We start from the raw sequence: 23,149 nt of genomic DNA on the forward strand, positions 1-23,149 counted from the left end.
GTCATAAACTGGTTTACGACCTTGAAATGTACAGAGTGACAGAAATACAAGGACTCTTGCTGCCCCATGGAGCTGGAGTACAAGCTGTGCAAAGAATGGAGACACCAACATTGGAAAGAGGACAGAAGGGAAAGTGGAGCCTCACCAGTTTAGTACAGGAGGAGCCTCGTGTCCCTCATGGAGCCACTGGAAGTGACAGTGGCATTCACTTGGCAGCGGAACTGTACGGCCTGTCCATTTTACACTGCTCACGCCACATGCCTTCACCAGTGCTGTCCCAAAATGTGCTTTGCCTTACCATCAGCCCAAATGCAATGAACAACTACTGTTTCAAGAGTTTCATCCAACTCGGATTGTGGCCAGATATGAAAATGTAAATTACTTCATGCTAAGAGAAAATAACAATACTAAATGAGAAACTACAGCAAAACCACAATGCATAAACATATGTTCTTTCCCAAGAATATATGGACTATAATAAAACCCTACCAAACATTATACTTAATGAAAAAGAGTACCAGTGGCTGAAATCCTCAAGCTGTTCAAATGTGTGATTTTTCTATCATCAATACAATCACTTTCTTCTCTAGATGTGTCCATTATGCTCTCTAAATTATTTTGTTTTGGATTACCATTTCCAAGATTGCCAGATTTACTCATTATTAGCAAAGTAGAGCCAATTCTGCCTATCAATTGCAAAGCTTCATGTTTCTATTTCTCAAGCAAACAGCAAGTTGTCCCAATTACTTGCCCAAAACATTGTAGATAATGCATTTTAATTTTCTGTGCTCCATTAAATATATACCAGCATAATTCCCTTCATCAGAAAGATGCACTAGAAGATGTAGTCTTTGTAAATTTCCATGTAAAACATTTTCATGACAGTTCTAAAAAAATTCAGTATGAATTTTACAGAAGAAAGCAATACTCATTCCTTGGAGATGCTACTTCATCCTTTGCTTGGATGGAAAAGTAAAATGGCTGATGCACCAGTTTCTTCACAAAAATCAATATATAAATAGTTCTGTTACAAGGAAAGTATTGGCACCAAAAAAAAAAAAAAAGGCTGGGAGTTCTTAGGCTCTAAAAAAATAATTCTGAGGCAGTCTTTGAAAGTGTCAGACAAGAATAAATTCTCAGATTAAACTTCTTTATCTTTCACAGGCATGTCCTGCAAATTTGAATTTATCCAGAGAAGATGGTGCCTACTGGTTCATAATCCAGCTTCTTGTCCAATATACTTATTGCAGATTACTTTGTAAGGTCTAAAAGTTAATTAGTGCTGAAGTTCTCTGGATATGCATCAAAAGTGTCTGAGGACATGACTGTAGGCCTAGGTCCAAAACAAATCAGCATCTGAAATTACGTATCACTACTTCTTAACATGAAAAAAAGCTTTTTATATGCGATGCATCTTCAATTTCTGCACGTGAAAAACTGGGACACAAGGAAGTTTAGGCTGAGTTTGAAAACCATCCATCAATTTTAAATCAGTGGGGAGAACTATCTATTTTGAAGCAAACACTTTCATTTTTGTGCAATACTTGAACTGCTAGCTCAGTTCAGTACATATTCATTGGATTTCCAGTCTGCAGGATTGTTTGTTTACTTTTTTTTTTTTTTCTTTTAAGAAAACTTTATTAGGAGAGGTTGCATAATCACGCTTTTTCCCTCCAGGAAAAATATTTGAATACATTTCAGACAGGACAGTAAGACAGTAGCATTTTAAAATGTAGACATTTATCTAGAACCAGAATACCTCTCATGGTCCAAGGGTGGAAGAATTAGATTAATTCTACATTAGGTGATATATTTAATAACTTAGAGCTTTTAAACCAACTTTTCTGCTCTTGGATTTTCTTGTTCTCCGTGCTGTATTTGTTTTGATCCAGCAGGATCTGTCCCCTGCTCACCCTGTCAGTGTTTGCATTAATCCAGTGGCTCAGAAGAGCTTTGTGTAATTGGGAATTCCTACTCTGACAGTGCTCGTGGGGTCACTCTTGTGTTTACTCATCTTCTACCTTATCTGCAGCAAAGGAGGAGACAGAGGAGTGTAAACATAACAGAAATAGCACATTTGCTCGCAGGAATTAGTGCTGGATTAACCAGTGGTGTCACAGGAAAGAAACAAACCATCTCCCTAACGCCCTCAAGTTCAATTTCCACACTCATTTATAAAAGCAGCTGCTGAAATAAAATATGCTCAGTCTTTGCAAGATGTTTTTGGCAATCGCAGATAAGAATTCATTCTTTTCGTCTGTCCAGATGACGGATTACGACTTTTCACCCTAAACGACCTAGCCTTCCACAGCCACGCTGCCTGCCAATCGCTCCCTTTCCAACAACTCTCGCACGCGTATGAGACTCCACCAAATGGACGGGCAGCAAGAATTGACAGGAAATCTTTGAATGGCTGCTCGTGCCGCGAAGGAGCAGGGCTATAAACACCGAGCGGCGCACGGCGGAGCTCGGGGCGCTGAGGGGGGCGGCCGTGAGGGGGGCAGCCGTGAGGGGAGCGGCCGTGAGGGGGGCGGCCATGAGGGGGGCGGCCGTGAGGGGGGCGGCCGTGAGGGGAGCGGCCGGCGCGGCTGCGCATGCGCGGCTCCGCCTCGGTGCGGGCGGGCGCGGGAAGCGGCGGCGGGAGCGGCGCGGGCTCCGTGAGTGACGCGGGCGGGCGCGGCCGCGGCTCTTCCCCGCGCTCTTCCCGGGATTTCCCCGCTGCCAGCCGCCTTCCCCGAGGGCTCTGTCCCCTTGCAGGGCCCGCTGCTGGGCGGCTGAGGGAGGGTACGGCCGCAGATGGGCGCGTGGCCCGGTGCGAGGGCACCGGCGGGAGGCTGTGTTCGGTTCCGCGCTCCTGAGCGCAGGAAGGACGAGGAGAGGGTCGAGCGCAGGGGGCTGGAGCATCTCTGTGATGGGGAGAGACCGCGGGAGCTGGGCTGGTTAGGCTGGAGAAGAGAAAAATGAGATTACTGTACGTCAATACCGCCAAGAGGTGTCAGAGGAGGGGACCAGACTGTTCGGGGATGCCCGTGAAATGAAACGCAGAAAGTTTCCCCTGAGCGTGAGGAAGAACTGTGGCAAGGCGGGTGGCAGAGCGCTGAGCGGGCTGCCCGGGGGGTGTGGGGTCTGCCTCTGAGGACATTCCAAGCTCACCGGGGGACCTTACAAAGTAATCTGCAATAAGTATATCGGACAGGTTCCCGTGCCACCTGCTCCAGGTGACCGTGCCCTGGAGGGGTCCCCTCAACCCCAGCCCTTCTGTGTTTAACGCCTCGCATGCACCATCCCTGTCCTTTCCCTGCTGCCTTTTCCTAATGCACAGGAGAGGCTGGGAAGTGTGATTATTATTTAGGATACCTGGGGTCTGAGTGTTGTGTCCCAGTGGTTCCTCAGCTGTGAGGTATCAGGGATTTGTGTAGCACCCCCCAAAGAGGGATTTGGGGTGATTGATTTGGGCCAGGGATGCTCCAAGCGCAGCAGGAATGCAGAACAGGGAGAGCTGGGCCTGGTTTGGAGGCTGCTCTTTATTTGTGAACCTCTGACTGGGGAAAATAAAAATGCACGTCATCACTGAAGAGTCCAAATGAGCTACTGGGGTTTTGGTACCTCCTAGCTGTGCTTGTGGTGTTGAGAGAAGAAGAAAATCCACACGAAAGTGACTCTGGTGTACAGGTATAGGTATTCTACAAGCCAGGTGTTTCCTGTTTAGATACTGTCAGCGTTCAGGAACACATAATCATGGGATATGATTATATGCAGGTGCTTTTATTGATGAAGAGCTCTAGGAATCAGGGGTACAGACCCAAATCTGACTCTGACATGGCTTTTGAGCTGAATGCTTTTTATAGTCTATCGTTATGTAACTTACATATTAAACTTATATTGTTCTATTGTATACATTAACTTTATTCAAGCATGAGTTTCTCATGATCTTTCTTAGGCCACTGACCACAGTTTCTCATTATTAATCTTATGATTAAACAGTAATTATATTTAATTACTAAACAATCATCACATCTAACAGTGATATCATTCATCATGTACTAGCTACATAGGTGCAGGCCTACACGTTCCCAGGGTATTTTCTCAGGGCCTACTAAGCTTAATTTTCCTTCAAACCCTAAATCTCCATGATTTTAAAACCCTTTCACTATCAATACAATTCCACAAAACACCTGGCAGCCTCTCAGCCTGGAACGGGGCGGGGCATGTTGCCCCAGGAATCATGTGATATTGTGAAATGGGAGCTTTTAATATTTTTCATTCATGCTAAATAAGGCTAATTACCCATACGAGAAAAAGGGTGCTCTGTTAATTTAGCCTCATTAATGGTTAATGATTTCTGGCTGTTGTGAAATTGTCAGAATGGGAGTATGTTTAGTAAAGGTAACTGAAAGTGAGTGAAAAGTAATTATTTCCCAAATAATAGTTATATTCTGGTTTTATTTGTTTAAATATTTAGAATATTTTTGGTTTACAAAGCTAGTTGTCAAAACTGTGTGACCTTTTGTAAACTCATCTTCCAAAGCAAACAAAATCCCCAAACAATCCATAAATGGGTTCTAAATTAAACCTGAAGTGAGAAGCTATTGAAAGGTCAGACACTTGTATATTAGATGAGTAGTATTATATAAATTTTTTTTCTTGTGCTAAATATGTACACATGCCACTGTATACACATACATAGGGTTCTGAGGGATGTTACCTAAACTACCCTTGACTCTGCCCATATTCTGGTTAATATGATTGTGAATATAAAACACAGCTCTATTTTTTTGGAAGTATTACTATGTTTTAGGATTTTTTAATAGTGGTTTGTGTTCAGTTCACTAGAGAACCGCAAAGGTCTAAGATCTGCTATGTGTGAAATTATAAATAACAGTTATAAAAAGCTGAAAAATTTCAGGACTGAATTTTCATGTGGTTTTCATGTGGAATGTAATAGGTGCTTTCCTGTACTCCAGCTCTACATCCAGTTGTTTCACTAAGGTGCAGAGAGGTGGTTCCTTCATGTTTTTGATAAAATTTGGATGCTGTTGCTGTTGTCATCAGTGCTTCCTTCTTGAGCACATGGAGGATCATTATGTGGGAATCTGAAATGTTCTTACAGAATTTTGGAGAGACACCACTCACTCTCGTAAACTGGAAGCTACAATAATTTGTTTCTTTTCCTGTTTCTGCAGGGCCACACAAGCAGTGTTTGCTTTTCCTGCTGGATTCATCATGATAACTCCAGCTTTTGAACTGACCCAGGACCCGGATTTCCTTACAGTAAAAATCAGAGTGCCTTATGCCAGAGCTTCAGAGTTTGACATTTACTTTGAAGGGGAAGATTTCAAATTTTATGCTAAGCCATACTTTCTCAGGCAAGTAGTGGGAAAAGTTTTCAAAAGTTGGTCTTCATGGTAGGAAATGAACTTAGTTGTGGTCCCTTCAGAATGTTCTTCATCTGCAGCTTTTATTCTGCTGACTACAGACAGCTCAGTTCATGCCAAGATTTGGTTTTTTGGATCTGCCCTCTTTGTTCCTAGGCATTTAACCATGTTAAAGGGAGTTGAAAGAAATACTTTTCTAAATGTACTGCACAATGGCTTTTTAATTATAAATGGCCAGACAACTCTCTGGGTGTAAATTTTGTAGAGTGTGTCTTTTCCTGGGAGGAATCCAGGGGGATTGAACTGCATGGATTCCATTACTGTGAAGATGAGTTAAGTCTTTTGTGCTGCTTTTGGAATGTGCCTTACATTTTTATAGGCTGAGACATCAACTTCAGAATTAGTCAGGCTTTCAGTGAGGCATCTCATTTTTTGCCTGCAGATTGACACTTCCTGGAAGAATTGTAGAGAACGGCAGAGAAAAAGCATCTTACAATACAGATGAAGGTATTGGTATCTGTGTCAAAAAAAATGTTGCTATTTTCAGTAATTTATGCTTTAAAACAAAAAAAGAAGGCAATAAAGCAATAAATCTGTTGCTTGCAGAACCTTTGTTACATGACTTAAAACAATAATCAGATTGGTGAATGTAGCTTCTGTGGATTGGTGTAAGGATTAAAAATGAAATAAAGCTTGCTTACTTCAGTTGGTTTGTGTTTATACAATGTAAGTCAGGAGACTTCAAGTAGTTAAATATTCTCTTTCATGTTTTATCATTAAAAGCCTGAATTGTTATGAAATAAGGTTAAAAACATGCACAGGGATCAATGAAAAATAAAATGTTACCTGCATGTGTCCTACTTCCTCTGAGCCTTTCTCATAGAGGGAAAAGGCACATTTGCCTGTTCAGATATTTTAATGCAATAATTATATTCTCACTTTCTTTTAAGGCACTTTTACAATCCAGTTGCCCAAGGAGGTTCCTGGCCAATACTTTGAGGGGCTGGATATGCTGACATCTCTTTTAGCACCAAAGAAATCAAGATCAGCAAAACCATTGGTAGAAGAGATGGGTATGACAAAATCAATCTGGTTTATACAAGATGATACATGTGTGTAATGAAACGTTATTGATCTCTAGAGTGATACAAAATATTTTTATTATTGACTAGTCCAAGGTACAAGAATGGTGTGAATAAATCAAAGTATGGATAAGAGCAGAAATAAATACGTTGCAGATGATATACATGCCAACCTTAGAGGTTTAGTTATGTTTAAATTTTTCCAAAATGTGTTTTAAAAATATGCTAATGCTCTGTAGGTCTTTGTACCCCTCTAGTGGCTGTCGAATACACACACAGTTGAGTCTCCTGCTTTTTACAAACTACAGCTGGACTATTAGTTCAAGTGAGAAGCTAATTAAATCCATAGTGCATGGTTCTGGTGCATGTCTTGCTTAACATCAGTATTTAAAACACAAAAATGTTTGGCTGTCTCTGATTTTTTAATTGTGCCTTAAATTATTGATAAGATCGCTTAGGTTCTGTCAGGGTTCTCCTAGCATCAGATGCTGATCTTGTTGAATTCAGTAGGACAAGTATTTCAGTCTGAGTGAGTACATTTAAAATTTAATGTTTCTGATGTTAATTTTTGAAAGTTGGGGAGTCTGAAGCAGGACCTGTGGTTACAGATCTGTATGACCCAGTGTTGAGTGAGATTTCTTAAAAGATGCAGTAAAATAAGAAAGGCAAGCACTAGTAGCACAATAAGCCTTTTGAAGAAATAGTATGTATTTTTCCATGTGATGATTTTCCTTTTCTGACCATTCCATAGATACAGCTGCTTCTGCTGAGGTAGAGAATGAAGAGAATGAAGAAGAATTAGACTGGGAAATAGAACAGATTCCTTATGAAGAAAGCCCTTCACCACTGCAGCACCCCTATGGATTTGGGAATTTGCGCTCAGGGGTGTTCCAGAGGCTACAGGTAGATGCATTTTATCCTCTCCTCTCCTAGAAGTTCTGGGTAACTTCCTGTGTAGGCTTCCTAGCTCCCAATACAATCTTTGAAAAGTTCACCTCAGTTGTGTAACTCTAACTTACTGTTGTATGAATTAAAATATTCCCAGGCTTGGAGTAGAATTGCTGTTTATGAATAAAGTATTTACATTCTGGTTGGACATGCATACTAATTTATTACCATGAAATTTGTGAAGAAATACATTTCCCATCAGCATTAATGGGGTGGGAAATAACTACCTAATGATGTTTAAAAGGGCACTGCAATTGCCTATTAATTAATGTACAGCCACTTCAGAGAGTGAGAGTATTCTCAAAAGTCACAAATGATGTGTGATTCTTATCTTGTCTTTGTTGGGGTTGTGTGCTTTTGTTTAACATTGCAAATTTATCATAATGTAAAATAACCTCCCTGCCTTATGATAAAATGGCCTGAATAGACTTGATAATATCATGAGTTCTAAGGAGCTTCAAATAATTGCATTTCCTTGGAATTTTGATGTTTTATTTGCATAGTGGAGCTTGAATTAGAAGATTGCAGCTTTTCTAGGGATTTCAGTGCAATGCTGATAAGCATCCTCGTTAAATTCTTCCTGAATAAATCTTGTGTGCCAGACCAGTGGCTTGGCCCTATAATTTTGTTGCCATTTGCAGGATGAGCTCAGTGATGTTATTGACATCAAGGATCCAGACCAAACTCCTGCAGAGGAACGTAGGAGGAAACGTTTGGCAGCTGAGGCTGCCAAGTTTGAGCCTGATCATTACCTGTGAGTATTGATTAACTTCACCTGGCCATGGACCTCTGAAACACATTCCCTTTTCACAAATGATTGGTTTTAAGATCACTTTTGGAAAGAACCTTGTTTCATACTTTACCTCTTCAGCAGCTGAGCAGCCATTCCCTGTTGGTATTTTGGGTTGACAGATCAGAACTTTGTTTTCACCTTGTGAAAGATTAATAAGCCATGCTTGTCTAGGAGGGGGGAATTTGAGTTTTGAAGTTATGAAATTTTATCTTAGCTACTTTGATTTTTGCCTTCATCATGTGAAACTTGTTCTAAAATAGAATGAGGAAAACGTCCAGACCAAAACTTTGTGTTATTTTTTATGGTTCACTGCATGTAGCGAAGTGAAAATGATTCTTTGTGCCTTTTCAGGTTGGAGTATTTCAGGTGAAGTTAGGTTCAGATAAGTAAATGAAGGCCATGAGATTTATTAATAAATTGATTCTGGCAAGATGGATCTGCTGGGAGAAGAGAGTAGTTGCCAGTGGGAAGAACTTGTACTGTGTTGTTTTTTGGGGACAGGAAGGCTTAACCTATTTTGGGTTGTTTCAGAAGGTAACTTTGCAAACCGGGATTTTTTCCTCAGTTGCATATTTCAGAGGCATCCTCACGTCTTGCTGTAACACACAAAAAATAGAAGAGCTTTCTTGAACTACATTTCACTAGAACTGGAGTACTTCCTAACCTCTAATGGGATGTAAATTGCAGTAATTTCAAGTTTCAATTTTAGACTCTGTGTTCTGGCCTGGTAGAGCTATAGCATGTAGTTTAATGGCTGTATCTTGGTTGTTTCAGAGCAGATACCAGCCTTTCTTCAATAAAAATTGTTTTCCTGAGGAGGACAGAAGCTGTGGTAGAAATGGGGGCAAACAACTGTTCTGGTGGCCTTGAGGAAAACGTACCCTGGCTGATAAGTTGATTTGACATTGAAGGGAGGCAACCCAAAAAAAAAAAAAAATCTGTCAGGGTGAGAGGGAAGCAGATTGCATTCTGTGTCCAAGTTTTGTGTGGTGATGAAGAAGGTATTGAGAAATTTCCTGTGGTTGTTTTTTTTTTTTTTCAATTCTCAGTATTTATACCATTGTTTGGCTTGAAAAAGCTCAGATGGTAAGAGGAGACTTAGAACTTGAATCGTTTAGGATAAATCCTCCCAGAATTACTAGATTGAGATTTTTACCACAGTGGCTTTGTGTTGGTGAGATGGAGGTGATGTCTCTTCCAAAATTCATGTACAATTTGTTTTCCACCTTGCTGCTGCATGTCCTTGCTTAAAGTCCATCCTCATCTCTACCTCACCTTTACCCTTCAGCTGCACAACTTCCTCCTCACCAATTCCCTGGCTCTTAAGTGGGAGGACTACCCAGTAAAATCAAATTATTTGTCTGAGAAGCCTTTGGAGTGTTTTCCTTTAGCTGCATTCAGAACAAATCAAGTTGGTTCAGCTTTATGTGATGCTGCAAGCTCATTAATTCCCTGCGCTTCTGGGTAGCTCAGGAAAGGTGGAGGAAGTAAGGAAGGAATACTGAAAGATAGGAGAATATTGGGTTTTTTAAAATAATTATTCTTTTCTGCTTTAAAGAACACATTTCTAACATGGAAAATAACCTGGAGCCAAGTGAGATGCATTCTATGGATGTGTTAATATGTACCCATATATATGAATTGAAATAAATAGCATATGAAAGTTCTTTTTATTTTCCCTAGAGCTGACTTTTTTGAAGATGAAGCTATTAAGCATCTTTTAAAGTACAAACCCTGGTGGATTGATGCTCATAAAAAGATGACAGCCTTGCAGGGAGAAAGTCATCAGGAACATGACAGTCCTGCATTTGGTGAGAATATACATATACATATATATATGCACACACATCTATTGCTTGCATGATAATTGTTGTGGTGCCGTGTTATAGCTTATTGTTCTTAAAGGAAATTTATTAGTCTATTGCATTCAATATTTATTATTTATTGCATTACTTTATGGATCTCAGAGATCTATTTTCAAAGGAAACTCTTTGTGTCCATTTAGAAACCTAAAGGGATTTTTCCAGGGTGAGTAGGTGACCTTGTGGGAACACTGCTAACAGATAACTGAGGCTGCCTCCCTGCACACAGTGATTACAGAGAGCACTACAAGTTACTATTGTGCATTTTCTTCTATTGTTCTTTGTTCATTTCCTCAGTTGTATGAAAATCTGATATTCCTGAAGCAGATGATGATAATCCTTCACCAGGAGTTCTCAGTGCACTGATAATACCTGCACTTCCCCATTTTCTCTGGGAGAAAAATAGAATTTGGATAAATGTTATGTATTTTACTGTGAATGTAATCTGATCTTCATTCCTGGTGCCTTTTCAGCCTCTGAAATTGTTAATTATGTCCATCATAAACACTTGATTTGAAAAGCATTGGACAAAGGTACAAGAGGCTTGAAAATACAATAATGAGGGCTTCCTTTGTTTGTTTTTATCCATTCACTCCTTAGTAAATGAAACACTACTCCTGTTTTCTTGGCTTAAGGAATATAATTAAAATGAGGAGCTGCTGGATGATCGTATTGATAAGGAATGTTTCTCCTCCAAACTGAGGTACTGAGGAAAAACATGTCTGTTGTTGGGTTTTAGGTTCAAAACCAGAAAAACTCCTCAAAAGCCTGGCAAATGGAAATTACACAGAAAAGAGACTTTATGAAGGATCATCTGTGCTCCATACCATTTGTAATAACAGATATCTGTTTAATTAAAAAAATCTTGCCTTCATGGGGCTGAGTGGAGAGGCTCATGCTGTTCTGTGAATCTTGAGGCAACCTAAATAATGAGAGAGGCAATCTGGAGTTTGGGTGATGTTAATGCCAACAAACCCACCCTTTTATTTGGAAAGAACTCAGTTTTGGTAACATCTGTGCTGTTTGAGACAGTGGCTGAAGTAATTGGAGGTTCCTAACCCTGAGTGAGCTGTGCTGAAGGAAACCACCATGAGAGGGAGTGCAGGTTCTACTAGAAGGTCTCCCGTGAATGGGAATGCAGATGGGCAGGAGGTGGTTCCAGGCTGGAATCTGACCACCAGCAGCATGTGACCCCTGTGGTTTTATAGTGCCTTACCCAGCCCGAGGAATGGTGCAATTAATCAGCAATTCCTGACTGTCCCATGGGAAGGAAGGATTTGTTGTTGAATAAAGACATGTTGCTCCTCAGGTTAAATGTAAATGTGGGTTTATGGTGGGAAAGAGACATTAAAAATTATCAGATTTTTTAAAAGTTTATTTTCTTATTCAGAAACATTGAATAAAGAGAATTGGGGTTTTTTTCCCTTTTCCTGACTTACATTGATGTCTTTTCAGTTACTATCTTCATTGGTTTCTTGGAACCAAAATCTCGATTACTTTTGTCTTTATAATGTCTTTGGCTGCAAGAAATAATTAGAAGTACAGATGACATTTTTTATTTTTTGCATGACATTGCAATTAACTGAAGATTTTCTTTGGTTGATTACTGCTCTTATATTTACCCTTGGTTATTTTCTCTTTGTTTTTACATCATCAGGTTCTTCTAATGTCTCATTACCAATTTTTTTCTCATTTTGGTTTTCTCTTCTCATTAACATTTAAAGTTTTCACCTCTCTTGTCCTTACTTTGAATATATTTTTATTTGACCTTTTTACTTTATCTCCAGCTTGTGTGCATGGTTTGTGTATTTTGTCTTTTTAAAATTTTTTCTTATCCCAAGTGACTTTTTTTCCTTTTTCTGCATCTTACTGCGTATTCTCTTCCAGCCCTTTCTGTTCACACTTAGAATGTCTCATTCCAGTCAAGTAATACTCCATAAAGCTTTATTAATTACACAGCTTTTCCCATGAGGGAATAACATTTTTGGAAAGCTTCCTCACTGCTGCTGTTGAAGTTTACATTAGTTTCTTGCTTCTACAGATTCCAGATGAAAGGGTTTGTATTTTCTAACAGTCACATTCAGCTTGGTTAAAAGTTCATTTTTATTCTACTTCCAGTTGCACTACTGTAAAAAACTCCTCTTTAGGCAACACAATAATCTTCAAAGGCTCAGGCTGACATATGTATTTAATCTAACATTTATATGCTCCAAGGATATCTTATTTTGTTCAGGATAACCTCTCATGCTTACAGTGACTGTTCTCTTTCTTATTTCTTTATAGAAAGAGAAAAAGAGAAGCAATTTCCTCTCGAAGTTCCACCTTTCAGTAAGGCTTGGCTCAAATATATGCCATTATTGGTGGATTCATATGTTTAAGATGGATTACTTTTCCTTTTTATCAAATTTCTGTCTACCTGCTTTGCTCAGTTTTCAGGGCTTTGCGTCATGTATTCCTTCCTGCTGCAGAGCAGTTTTTGTTATGTGAGGAAATTCTGCTTTTTATTCATGCAAAACTCTTAATGATCAGGCTCCACTATAAAATATTTTGGCATTTAAAGGGCAAGATAAATATTATATCAGTATATATATATCTCAATAACTTCATTCTGACTAATCTGCTGACTATTTCTTCTCTGATGTTGCTGATTCCTTAACCTACAGGGGTAGAAGCACACATTTGAAAACCTTAAAATTGTAATATAATATTTCAATTTGAAGAAAAGAGAAGGAGAGGTCAGTTCTACTCAGTTCTTTCCCTGTGGGAGAGCTGTAGGATTCAAGGCTTGGCTTGACAGGATCATAAACTGAGGCTCTGCTCTCAGCAGCAGATTGTCAGAGGTGCTTCCTGACCTGTACTTTCCTAACTGACCACTGAGTCAGCTCTCTGTGTGGGTCCAGCACATTTTATCTAAGTGCCCCTAACACATTTAGAGCTGGAAGTGTCATAGTAGTCTGGAGATACAGATCTCCCAGTGATTTAAGTGGTGTTATCACAGTGTAAAATAGCAGTAGGGCTGTAACAAAACACCCTCTGGCTGTCAGACCTCATCCTCCCCTCAGAGATTAAACTCTGCTTTTACTGACACTCTGCCACTGGAGCACAATTTGAAGTATCTTCTTTTTTAACATGAGGAATGGCCAGCTTAAAACAAGTCAAAGAGGTGATTAAAATGTAAAGGTAATGTCTGCAGTCTCATCTGTCAGAAACTTTGTGAGATGAATGTCTGACTCCTTTAGATGTGGGTATATTAACACACATTTCTATTCTGGCATGGTTTTCCCACTGGCAAATACACCAAACATTTTAAATCAAAGTTACAAAAAACTTGCTAATTTAGCTTACTTGATAAGTAGCAGCAAGTGCTGCTTTGCATTAGTGTGGCACAGATTGTTAGCTAAAATTTGGCAGTGTAAGTGCACAAAAGTGTACAGGCTTAGTACAGCACAAACGTAATTACAATTTTAATTGTTCTGATAATTTCACACTATGTACTTGGGAGTTCTGAACGGGGAAAACAAAGTAGGTGGTGGTTTGGATGTGTTAATGATGAGTTTCAGGCCTGGATAATTAATTTTCAAAAATGATAGGCAATGGATAGAATTTGTTTCAACACAAGTATTTTCTCAGAGAAAGATATTTTATTTAGAACATCTGGCACTTTACATCAACTTAAGGTGCATCTTGTAGCATTTACCTTTGAGAATTTTCTAGTCTGCATCTTGTTTGCTCTTTTTTAATAGACCTGGAATTTCTGTGTTAATGGTCCAGTTGTAGACATTGTGATGCTTCAGAGTTCGAATTTTAAAGGAAGAAAACTTTACTGCTATATTTCATTAATTTCACTGGGAGTTTCTTTGCTGTTTAAAAGTGAAGTATGGTTCATGTTTACACTGAAGAATCAACTTACAAAGAAATTTACTGATAGAGATACATCATCAGTAGTTGTGATTCAAGGGGTGATACTGACCTGCTTAGTATGAACAGAAAAAACAGAGTTAGAACTGCTATACTCTTTCTAAATTGTCACTTGCCTCTGGATTTTTGTCCCCTACAATGTGGGCTTAAGAATCCTCATTTTATTTGGATCCTGATTGTGCATTTATCCCTGTATAAGATAATCTAGGCATCCACAGAAATCCGTGGCACCTGGAGACGTTCAAAGTCATGAGTGTGTACATGCAGTGCTGTGCTGGAGCTTGACATTGAAATGAATACAACAGAGCTTAATAAAAGTAAAAAGGGAAAGTAAGAGTGATTTAGGCTTTTTTCTTGAGTGATGGGTGACTTGTGATTAGTTACACGCTCCTTTTTAAAGGCACTGTTGAGGTAGTATTACCACCTATTAAAGTGAATGTGCCAGCTTTAAATTCATAATCAATTATCCTCGTACTTTTTATAGTTGTCTTCTGTGAGGAAGAGAGAGAGCAGATGAGAAAGTTCACAAATAAATCTTATCTTCTGGATAAAAGGAGCCGTCGCCACGTATATCTTGGATTAATTGATATTCTTCTGGCATATTGCTACGAGATCCGTGTCAATGAAGGGGACAAGAATGTAAGTTGAAAAAAGTAAAAAATAGAATGTATTTTAGGAACCTAGTGCTGGATCCTGTACTGCCATTTAGGGCAGTACATGAACTTTTAACATGAACTTACTCCCAGGCATTAAATTTACATGATGAAGTTAAAATGAAAGACTTATATCTCTAGATTTGGTGCCTGTGGGGATTAGTAGGATTTCTTAATACCTGTGTTCTTCTTCAGCAGCACTGTAATAGGAGAGATGTGGAGTAGCAGGAGGTTCCAGACAATTCTGTATAGTTCTGGTTTGTGTATCTTGGTTTATGCAAATTAATAGAATACTTGTTCTTTTTTGTTCTGTGTGGATACCTTGCCCTCTTGGAATTGCTTTCCAGATACAGCTTTATGCCTCACATCTCCTGTGCTGATATGAACCAAGAAGGTTTTTTCCAATGCTTTTAACCAAAATATTGGCACATGTAATCAAAACCATCCTGGCTTAATCAGACTGACATGCAGGGCATGGACTGCAGCATGACAAGCAACATGTCCAGACCTGCTGATTCACCAGAATACTCTGGGATTGTTGTTCTGTTGCATGTTAGATCTGCACAGAATTGCAAATCTGCCAGGACCACAGTTGTGCAATTCTTTATTGGTTTTGCAGTAACTGTATGATGTTGTGTGGAAAACACACTGGGGTTTTTTCTCCCTTCCCCCACTGCCCTTTTTTTATTCCTATTTAATAGGAAAACCAAGACATTCAGGCCACACAAATCTTTACTGGAGGCAGGATTATAGATCAAGGCTTTCTGGCTTTTTGCCCCAGTCATCCCACTGGACCACACTTCCACTCAAATAGTATGAATCTGTCACATATTAAGAATAATGACATTTTACATGTACTGCTGGCTTCAGGACTCTCTCTGCAAGCCAAAAGTCTTGAGCTGTTTTCATGAAACAAGGCACTTGAGCTTGGCTTTTGTTGATTCAAGTCTCTGTTGCTTTGTGCAAAGGGACAGAATTCCACTAAAATACCATTTCTCTGTGTATTGCTGTTATATTTTAAAGATTTTGTTCATGGACTGGATCATCCTACTATGGAAAGCAACTCAGTTATTCAACATCTGCACTGCAATATAATTTTTAATGCTGTCCTGTGGCCATTTCAATGCACATAATGTAATTACTGCTTCTTATTCACAAAGGTTCTTAAATTGCTGCCAGAATGTTATCTTAAATAGTTTGCCAGCAGTGTTGGATTAGATAACACTTGTTTTACTGTCTTCTCTTAAAATCAGGTTGAATCATCTTGGAACATCAGGAAACTGAGTGCAACGTTGTGCTGGCTGGAGGTAAGGTAAAAGTCAAGTTTTGTGTTATGTTTTTGCTGGATTACTTGGGGTTTTTTGCATTTTCTGTTGTTTCTGTGCCAAGTTTACTCTTTCAGTATTGAAGATTAATTAATTATATATCCTGTTTTTAATGGTACCAGAAATTTATTTCTGGGCTCTGGAAGTTAGTAGGCACATGTTGCTTTACCTGCCCCCTTCTTTTACTCTTGGAAAAATAAAGGTTGGAAAAGACCTTTTAGGTCCTCAGGTTCAACCATCACCAGCACAATCACCACAAAACCATGTCCAGGTGCCACATCCCTGTTTGAGTTGCTGCTCATCCTTTGGAACCAGCAGAGATTACAGAAAACCCTGCATTCCAATCTCTTCATGTTCAGGTTGTTCTCTGAAAGCACCCGGGCCTGTGCAAAGAAATTGTCACAGAGCTGGAGGTGGAAAGGACTTGACCTGGCCTGAAATCCATTAATTGATAAAATGCAGGAAGGTGAAAAGGCCTGTCCCAGCTCTGGGCTGAGTCTGCTGAGCCAGTGTCATTTTGCAGGATCAAAACTGAATCTGGACAGGATTTTTGGGTCCAGTTCTTCAATCTTTTCCAGTAGTGTTGAATGTTATGTTCAGTTATAACTTGTCCTGTGGCAGCAGGTTTTATGTTGAGTTCTGCAGTAGCAGCTTACAAAGGAGTGCAGTTAAAATGCCCTGTCTTAATTCACAATTTTTTTTTTCTATATCCATGTCCTAACACAGTGGAGGAGTTTTCTGCACGTGCTTACCCTATGATAGAGCAGTTCTTGTTGCAGCCTGTGCCAACAGTGTATTTCACACCTAGAAAACTCACAGTCCTGGCACCAAACTGTGAATAACTATCTCTGTTAGACAGACCATTAGGGCTGGGACTTTTCATCATTCTGTACAAAAAAAAATTCCCTCAGTTCTGGTTTGTTTAAGCTGACTGCCTTTTTTTCTGGCCATGGCATGTACACACTTTAGCCTCTAAATATTCAATCACAAACCATAAATGATTTAAATGCATGCTGGTGATCCATTAAAATGAACAATGGGTTGAGGTAGTCAAAGAGTGCAAAGAAGTGCTGGCTGTCAGCAAAGTGCTTTTATTAATTTTAATAGATTGAGAGCTCAAGATGAAATGGGTATTTTTTTTTTAAATTCATTAATAAATGGAGCATTTTGTCTTGAAAAGTGAAAGCTGGAAGGGAAATCACTTTTAAGAAAGTCTTTAATAACTCCTTAATGCCTCTGGCCTGAGTAAATTAGAGGTGTTCCTCACTCATGAAGGAGGACAATGAACTGTTCTCCCCAGGCAGGTATATTTATCCCTGTCTTGAATATCTAGAATTTTCATGAAAAGCAGTCATGTATCATTTTTAAAGATCTTACATGTACACATGTATTTGGTTAATATCATATGGATTTAATTTTCCTTTATTCTTAAAAGGCTTTTTATAGCTTTTCCTAAATATATATAATAATGTGGGACAGATGTAATTTATTGCTTTAATCTAAAGGATGGTAAAGTCTTGAGTAAGATATTTTATTCCTATGTTCTCTACATTTTTTTAAATCCCAAACCACTAAAATGTACAGAACTTCTGTTATCTTGCCATGCAAACTCAGTGTGGAATGTCTTGTTTCTATTTAACATGTACATTTCCATATCTATTCAAATACAGATTTTTAGAGGCATAATAAATCAAAATGTGCTTTTTTTCTCCCCTATTCTGCTATGGCTTTTTTCCTTAAAGGAAAACAAACAAGCACACAGACTAATTCAGATTTTTCACTGATGCACACAGAGTTTCTCCAGCATCCATGATGTCCTGGTATCTTTTGGAAGAAGAGTGCTGTGCTATCCCCTGTACAGGCATTTTGAGCTGGTGACACGTGCCTTCAATGACACAGTCATGATTCTGCAGCTGGGTGAGTGTTTAGGGACTGGAAGTTGTACACAGCCATCTTCATACCTTGGCTTGTTAAAGTTACCTGCAACTTCTCTATTTAGCATGAGTTATTTCTTTGAGAAAAGCATTAGATTTATTTTTTGGATGGAAGGATCACTGAGAAACAGTGCTTCAGTGGTTTATTTTAAATGCTTGTGAGTTGCAGGACTAAAAACCCACACAAATGGCAATATTAATCTTTACTACTGCCAAAAACCGTTGCTGATTGAAAATCCCATTGACATTATAACAGTCAGGGAATGAAGTTTTAAGGGGAAGATGGATGTGGTCCCTCCTCACTTATCTGCACTGCCTTATGTTGCTGTTCATAAGTGTGAAAAAGAAAATTCTGATAACAAAACTGCACTGATGCAGTGCTGAAAGCATTTGGGTTTTTTTTTCTGAGGAGAATACAGTACGAGAGGTAAGAAATTTGTTTTTCTTTTAATGTCACAATGGAAAACAGTGTTGCAGTGAAAATTCAGTGATCCAGTGAAACTTTGCCTGACTGGGTGAGTTGTTACCAGGATGTTTTAAATTAAAAGTTTGTAGAGTTCTTTCCTTGTGTCTCAGACTACTGTTCCATTAAAAAGAGAAAATAACAGCAAAGTTCAGTTTATCTTTAGATAAAGCACCTTCTTGAAAAAGTGGAAAACACATAGAAAAGGAATGGGGAAAAGAATGTAAAATAGAGATATATGACTTAAACTTTCCTTCCAAATTCACAGGATGATAGCTGGTAGAATTTCATGATGGTTTAAAATCAGATTATCATATCAAATGGCACATACAGAGCTGGGGTCAAATTTTATCCTCATTTTGAAATAGTCTGTGTGAAGAGAACTGGATTTCTGAGTCTGTAAAATTCAGGTTTCAGGCTGTTGTCTGGCAGCTCTCTCAGCAAGGAGCTCCAGAAGGATCCAGTGATCTGCAGACACCTTCTCTGACTTTCCTGTTACACACATTGGAAGCTTTTTTTATTCACAACTAGTGAGGTTTTTTGAATAATCAGGAAGTAGTATCTGCACATAAAAAAAGCAGTTTACTTATTGATCAGTATAATGCAGAGCTGTAATTATGCAAAAACTGTTAAATATCATGGGCCCATGTTCTAAAAGCAGACATTTGATAGTTTGCCTGATTCAGGATTCCCTGTTCCAAGTCTGGCAAGATTTGCAGCCTCTCATTAGAGACCTATCAAGATACTATAATCCAAAACTTTGAATTTATGAAGAAAGACATTTTTAGTTGGGAATTAGTGTAACATTCACTGATGTACATTGTTACTTGGCAGATGAGTAACAGGAGTGGATGTTGGATATGGTTTGGGCTGACAGTTTGACAGCTGGAACCTGAAAAAATCAGCAAAATTTTAATTACACACATCATTTCTTTGTAAAAGAGCACAGTTCTTTTTAGTCAAAATAGTGATGTTTGACAAGCATTGATGGGGATACAATTTAAGTTATTAGTTATATTTGGGGTTTTAGGTTTTCTTTGCTGACTTACTTTCCAAAACCAGTGGGTTTTTTCTGTTCTGTTTGCCATGGCTTTTTGCTTTCTGTTTCCTCCTCCTTATTACCATCTTCCTCGCTCTTAACTTTTGTTCTCTGGCTGCATTTTTTCAGCATGGAACTACTTACAAATAAGCAAACAAATTTTGTGCTTGAACAGCAGGGGGAGTTCTGATCTTTTTTGTTTCTTTTTTTTTTTCCCCTCTCCTCTAAATCTGTAAAATGTAATTTCATCCCTGTTCAGGTTTCATAGCCTAGGAGGAGCCAGCCTCTTGGGAGAGGGTTATTAGATTCCATTTGCAGTGGTGGCTGTTTTCATTTGAATGTGGGTTTTTTTTCCCCACCATTAAATGATGAAAATAATTTTTTTTAAGTGTTCCAGCACTTAACCCTTTAGCAACTATCATCAGAATACTAACGGGGGAGATTCCAGCTCATTGGAATGTTGCATATGAAGGAAAAGTCAAACTGACAACAGAAAGATTTCTAGTTGTAGACTGAGAACACATTTTAATCTTTTACTGTATTTTTTGAATGTGTGTCAACTAGCTCCTTCCTGAATATGGAGTGAGTTTTTTCTTTCATTTTGCCAAACTATTCTGTGACTAGCAGAAGTAGGAAAAGTTCTCCCTAATTCCAGGCCCTGGTGTGCTGTTGGGTAATCCTCACAGAGTTCCATGTGCTTGGCCCTGCTGGGTGCTGTGTGTTCCCAGCCTTGGTATTTGTGTAGGCACAAAGGGGAAAATGCTCCTCTTAAGAGAGATGGTGGGCCATAACTTCTTGTTATTTGTGAGCTACTTTTCAGCTTAGGTTGTTTCTTTTTAAACACAGTGCCTTGCCTGCCTGTGCTGGAGTTTGGAGCTGGGGGAAGGGGCTGCTTCAGCTGTGGAGAATTACACGCATGGCTGGGCCTGCAGGCTCTGGTCTTGCAGAGATTCCTGCTGAACCCAGAGGCTCCCCATCCCCAGGGATGTGTAACTGTGCTGAAGGACACAGTTACAGTGCTGCTGTTTCCAGCCTGGCAATCAACCCCAGTTTCCAAGGTGGTCGTGGATGCTGTGGTTATTAAACCCTCAGGTGGGAGATGATAAAGATGATCTGTTGTGATTTCTTGTGAATCACAAAATCAAAAATCTGTTTCCAGGGAAAGCTGCAGTTTTGAAGTGTCTGCTGGACATTCACAGGATTTTTATGGAGAGTGACCCTGCCTACATCCTTAATGATCTCTTCATTACAGACTATTGCATCTGGATCCAGAAAGTCAAGTAAGTTCTTCAGTAGTTGCTGATGTGGGAGATGTTTTTAGCACACTTCATCTGTGAACAAATACCAGTAAAATAAATTCTGTGTCCTATATATGGGAATATGATCAGTTTTTTAATTTAATAACTGTGTCTGTCCAGCAATTCTTGATACAGAAGCAAAGACATTCTGTGCATTTTTTAATACAGGGACATCATTGGAGACGGAAGGAAGGAATTGGATTTTAAATAAAAACGTGAATTTTCATTAATATATTAATAGGGGTTTTGGGGGAAAAAACAGCTTTTGGGGAATTCTCATTCTATTGTGATCTTTCTTATGAAGAGAAATGTTTATGTAGCACTTATGTAACTTCAGGACAAAGGTTGGAAGGAATTTCCAGTTCAAAACTGACAGCACATACAAAGCGTTCCCAGCTGCATGGAACATTGATTTATGGGCTGTAGCAGTTGCACCAATTGATTATTAACACCAGAACAAGTGTCACAAATCCCCATGTGCTCTGTGCTCCTGCCCCTGCAGCTCTCCCTGGCACTGTGGGAAGCTTTGGCTTCCACTGCTTGAGAGGAAAGAGGGACTTTGCCACCTCCAGACAAAACCCCTGCACTTCTGTGTCTCACCTGTGCTCTTTTAATGCAGTCAGCATGGCTTATTTCCACAGTTTTGGGTAGCTTGCAGCCAGACTGGTTGGAATACCAGCATGTTTTAATGGCTTAAAACCAAAAGTATCAGTAGGAAAACAGTGGGAAGGGATTAAATGATTAAAGCAAGCTGCATGTTCAAATCTTACTAAGCTTTATATTGTTCTTGTCAGATTTACTCTGTTTTTTGTACAGCTTTTGTATTATTTTGCCTTCCTTTTATATCTTCACAGCCTTCTCTGAAAGCCACAAAAGGTGTGAGTTGGAACAGGCATGACTAATATACACACAAAAAAAGTCATTGTCTTATTTGTTAATACAGCAATGCAGATTCCTGAACCAGTGGCTAAAATAGTCTTTGTATTTAACAGGAGACTCTGGGGGATAAAATATCTGAAGTGCACAAGACAGTGAATGGGATATAGAGGGAATTTGGTAATAATTGTGATCAGAAGGGAGGGGGAATGAGACAGAATTGAGGCAGCCTGCACAGGCTGCTGGGTTTGCGTGTGACCTTAGCAGTACTACTTGGAGAATTAAAGACCCTCAGTTCATAGCTGTTCATGAGGGTTTGTAGATGTTGATTTTTATATTCTGTGTGATTTCAGTGACTCTGTTCCTATAGGTAACAACATATAAAATACTATAAAACCATTTCAGGTGTTTCCAAGCATTTTGATTCCTCAATCCTGCTTAGTTCCTGAAACAGCCAGTTCATTTTACACTGTCAAATTTGAAGAGACCTTTTTCAACCACACCTTATATGTGTGGAAAATTCACCAAGTATGGGGAAATTCAGGTTGAAGTTGAGTAGAAAAAGTGCAGTAAATAAAGGAGAAAGTTATTTCATGGGTCTTTCACAAAGAAATGAGTCATTAAGCAGTAATACCTCTGCTGCCCATATCAATGAATATAATGACTAGCAAGTCAGTGATAAACCCAGTTTTCTTTAAATCCAGCCCAGGAAAATGCACAGTAGCTATAAGTGACTGATAGATTAACACATTTCCTCCCAGACTCTCACATTATGTCCCAGTTAAGCAGAACTGACAGCTGCTGGAAAGAGGGCAATTAAGCTATCTTATTGTCAGAGTGACATGGCACAATGGCTGTCTGTCATTAGGAGAGCAAGAGAGAGAGAGAGAGGAGCTGCAGAACCCAGTCCTATTTTTAGGCCTGAATCAGGACAGCATTTAAGCATATGCTGCAGTCATTGCTGTGCAGTTCAGCAGTGTTTGAAGTTCAGCAAGTGCAAAGGGAATGGAACACTTGGTTTTGTTCCTTTATATTGAAGGGAACAGCTAAGCTCACTTGTCATTCAGGACATACCTTGACAGGGTGGTGATTTGTCTGTTCAAGCAAGGGGTCCCAGCTTCCCATGGTGAGGCTCCTGGAGAGGAGGGTGATGCATCTTCCTTTTCAGAGGATGAAGGTTGTGACACATCCCTCTGATAATTACCTCTGGTGCCCAGAGCAGCTGGGGCTATCCCTGGATCCCTGGCAGTGCCCAAGGCCAGGTTGGGCGCTGGGGCTGGGAGCAGCCTGGGACAGTGGAAGGTGTCCCTGCCATGGCAGGGGTGGCACTGGATGGGATTTAAGGTCCCTTCTGGCTCAAACCATTCTGTGGTTCTATAATTGATATGGTGGAAGAGTTTTGGGAGGGGAAGATGTTTATAGATGTTACTGTGGTGGTTTTTCAGTGTTAAAGTTATTTCCATCTCCAGTCAGTCTGGATACTTCCCCTGTTTTGTTTCTTAACTATTATTTGCTCCATACAGCCTTTATTAACTTCCTTTGTCTCCATATCCTCCATCCTTTTGTGGCTGAGGATATTCTCA

General features: G+C 39.4%; 1 protein-coding gene across 3 annotated transcripts in view; it reads left to right on the forward strand.

Moving 5' to 3' along the window:
* The first annotated feature begins 2,606 nt into the window (after window positions 1–2,606).
* Window positions 2,607–23,149, forward strand: part of SHQ1 (SHQ1, H/ACA ribonucleoprotein assembly factor) — a 36,935-nt gene continuing 16,392 nt past the window's right edge. The window contains exons 1-11 of one of the 3 annotated variants that reach the window (XM_085590296.1): window positions 2,607–3,672; window positions 5,184–5,366; window positions 5,818–5,882; window positions 6,326–6,448; window positions 7,209–7,360; window positions 8,047–8,159; window positions 9,882–10,009; window positions 14,463–14,617; window positions 15,885–15,938; window positions 17,750–17,873; window positions 20,552–20,672. In XM_085590296.1, the coding sequence (XP_085446422.1) occupies window positions 5,224–5,366; window positions 5,818–5,882; window positions 6,326–6,448; window positions 7,209–7,360; window positions 8,047–8,159; window positions 9,882–10,009; window positions 14,463–14,617; window positions 15,885–15,938; window positions 17,750–17,873; window positions 20,552–20,672 (1,178 nt within the window). In that variant the 5' untranslated portion in view covers window positions 2,607–3,672; window positions 5,184–5,223. The remainder of the gene's footprint in view (window positions 3,673–5,183; window positions 5,367–5,817; window positions 5,883–6,325; window positions 6,449–7,208; window positions 7,361–8,046; window positions 8,160–9,881; window positions 10,010–14,462; window positions 14,618–15,884; window positions 15,939–17,749; window positions 17,874–20,551; window positions 20,673–23,149) is intronic. The other 2 variants (XM_085590295.1, XM_085590294.1) reach the window with 2 other exon arrangements.

Source organism: Lonchura striata, chromosome 12 (assembly GCF_050655825.1).
Source record: "Lonchura striata isolate lonStrDom1 chromosome 12, ASM5065582v1, whole genome shotgun sequence".
NCBI lineage: Eukaryota > Metazoa > Chordata > Aves > Passeriformes > Estrildidae > Lonchura > Lonchura striata.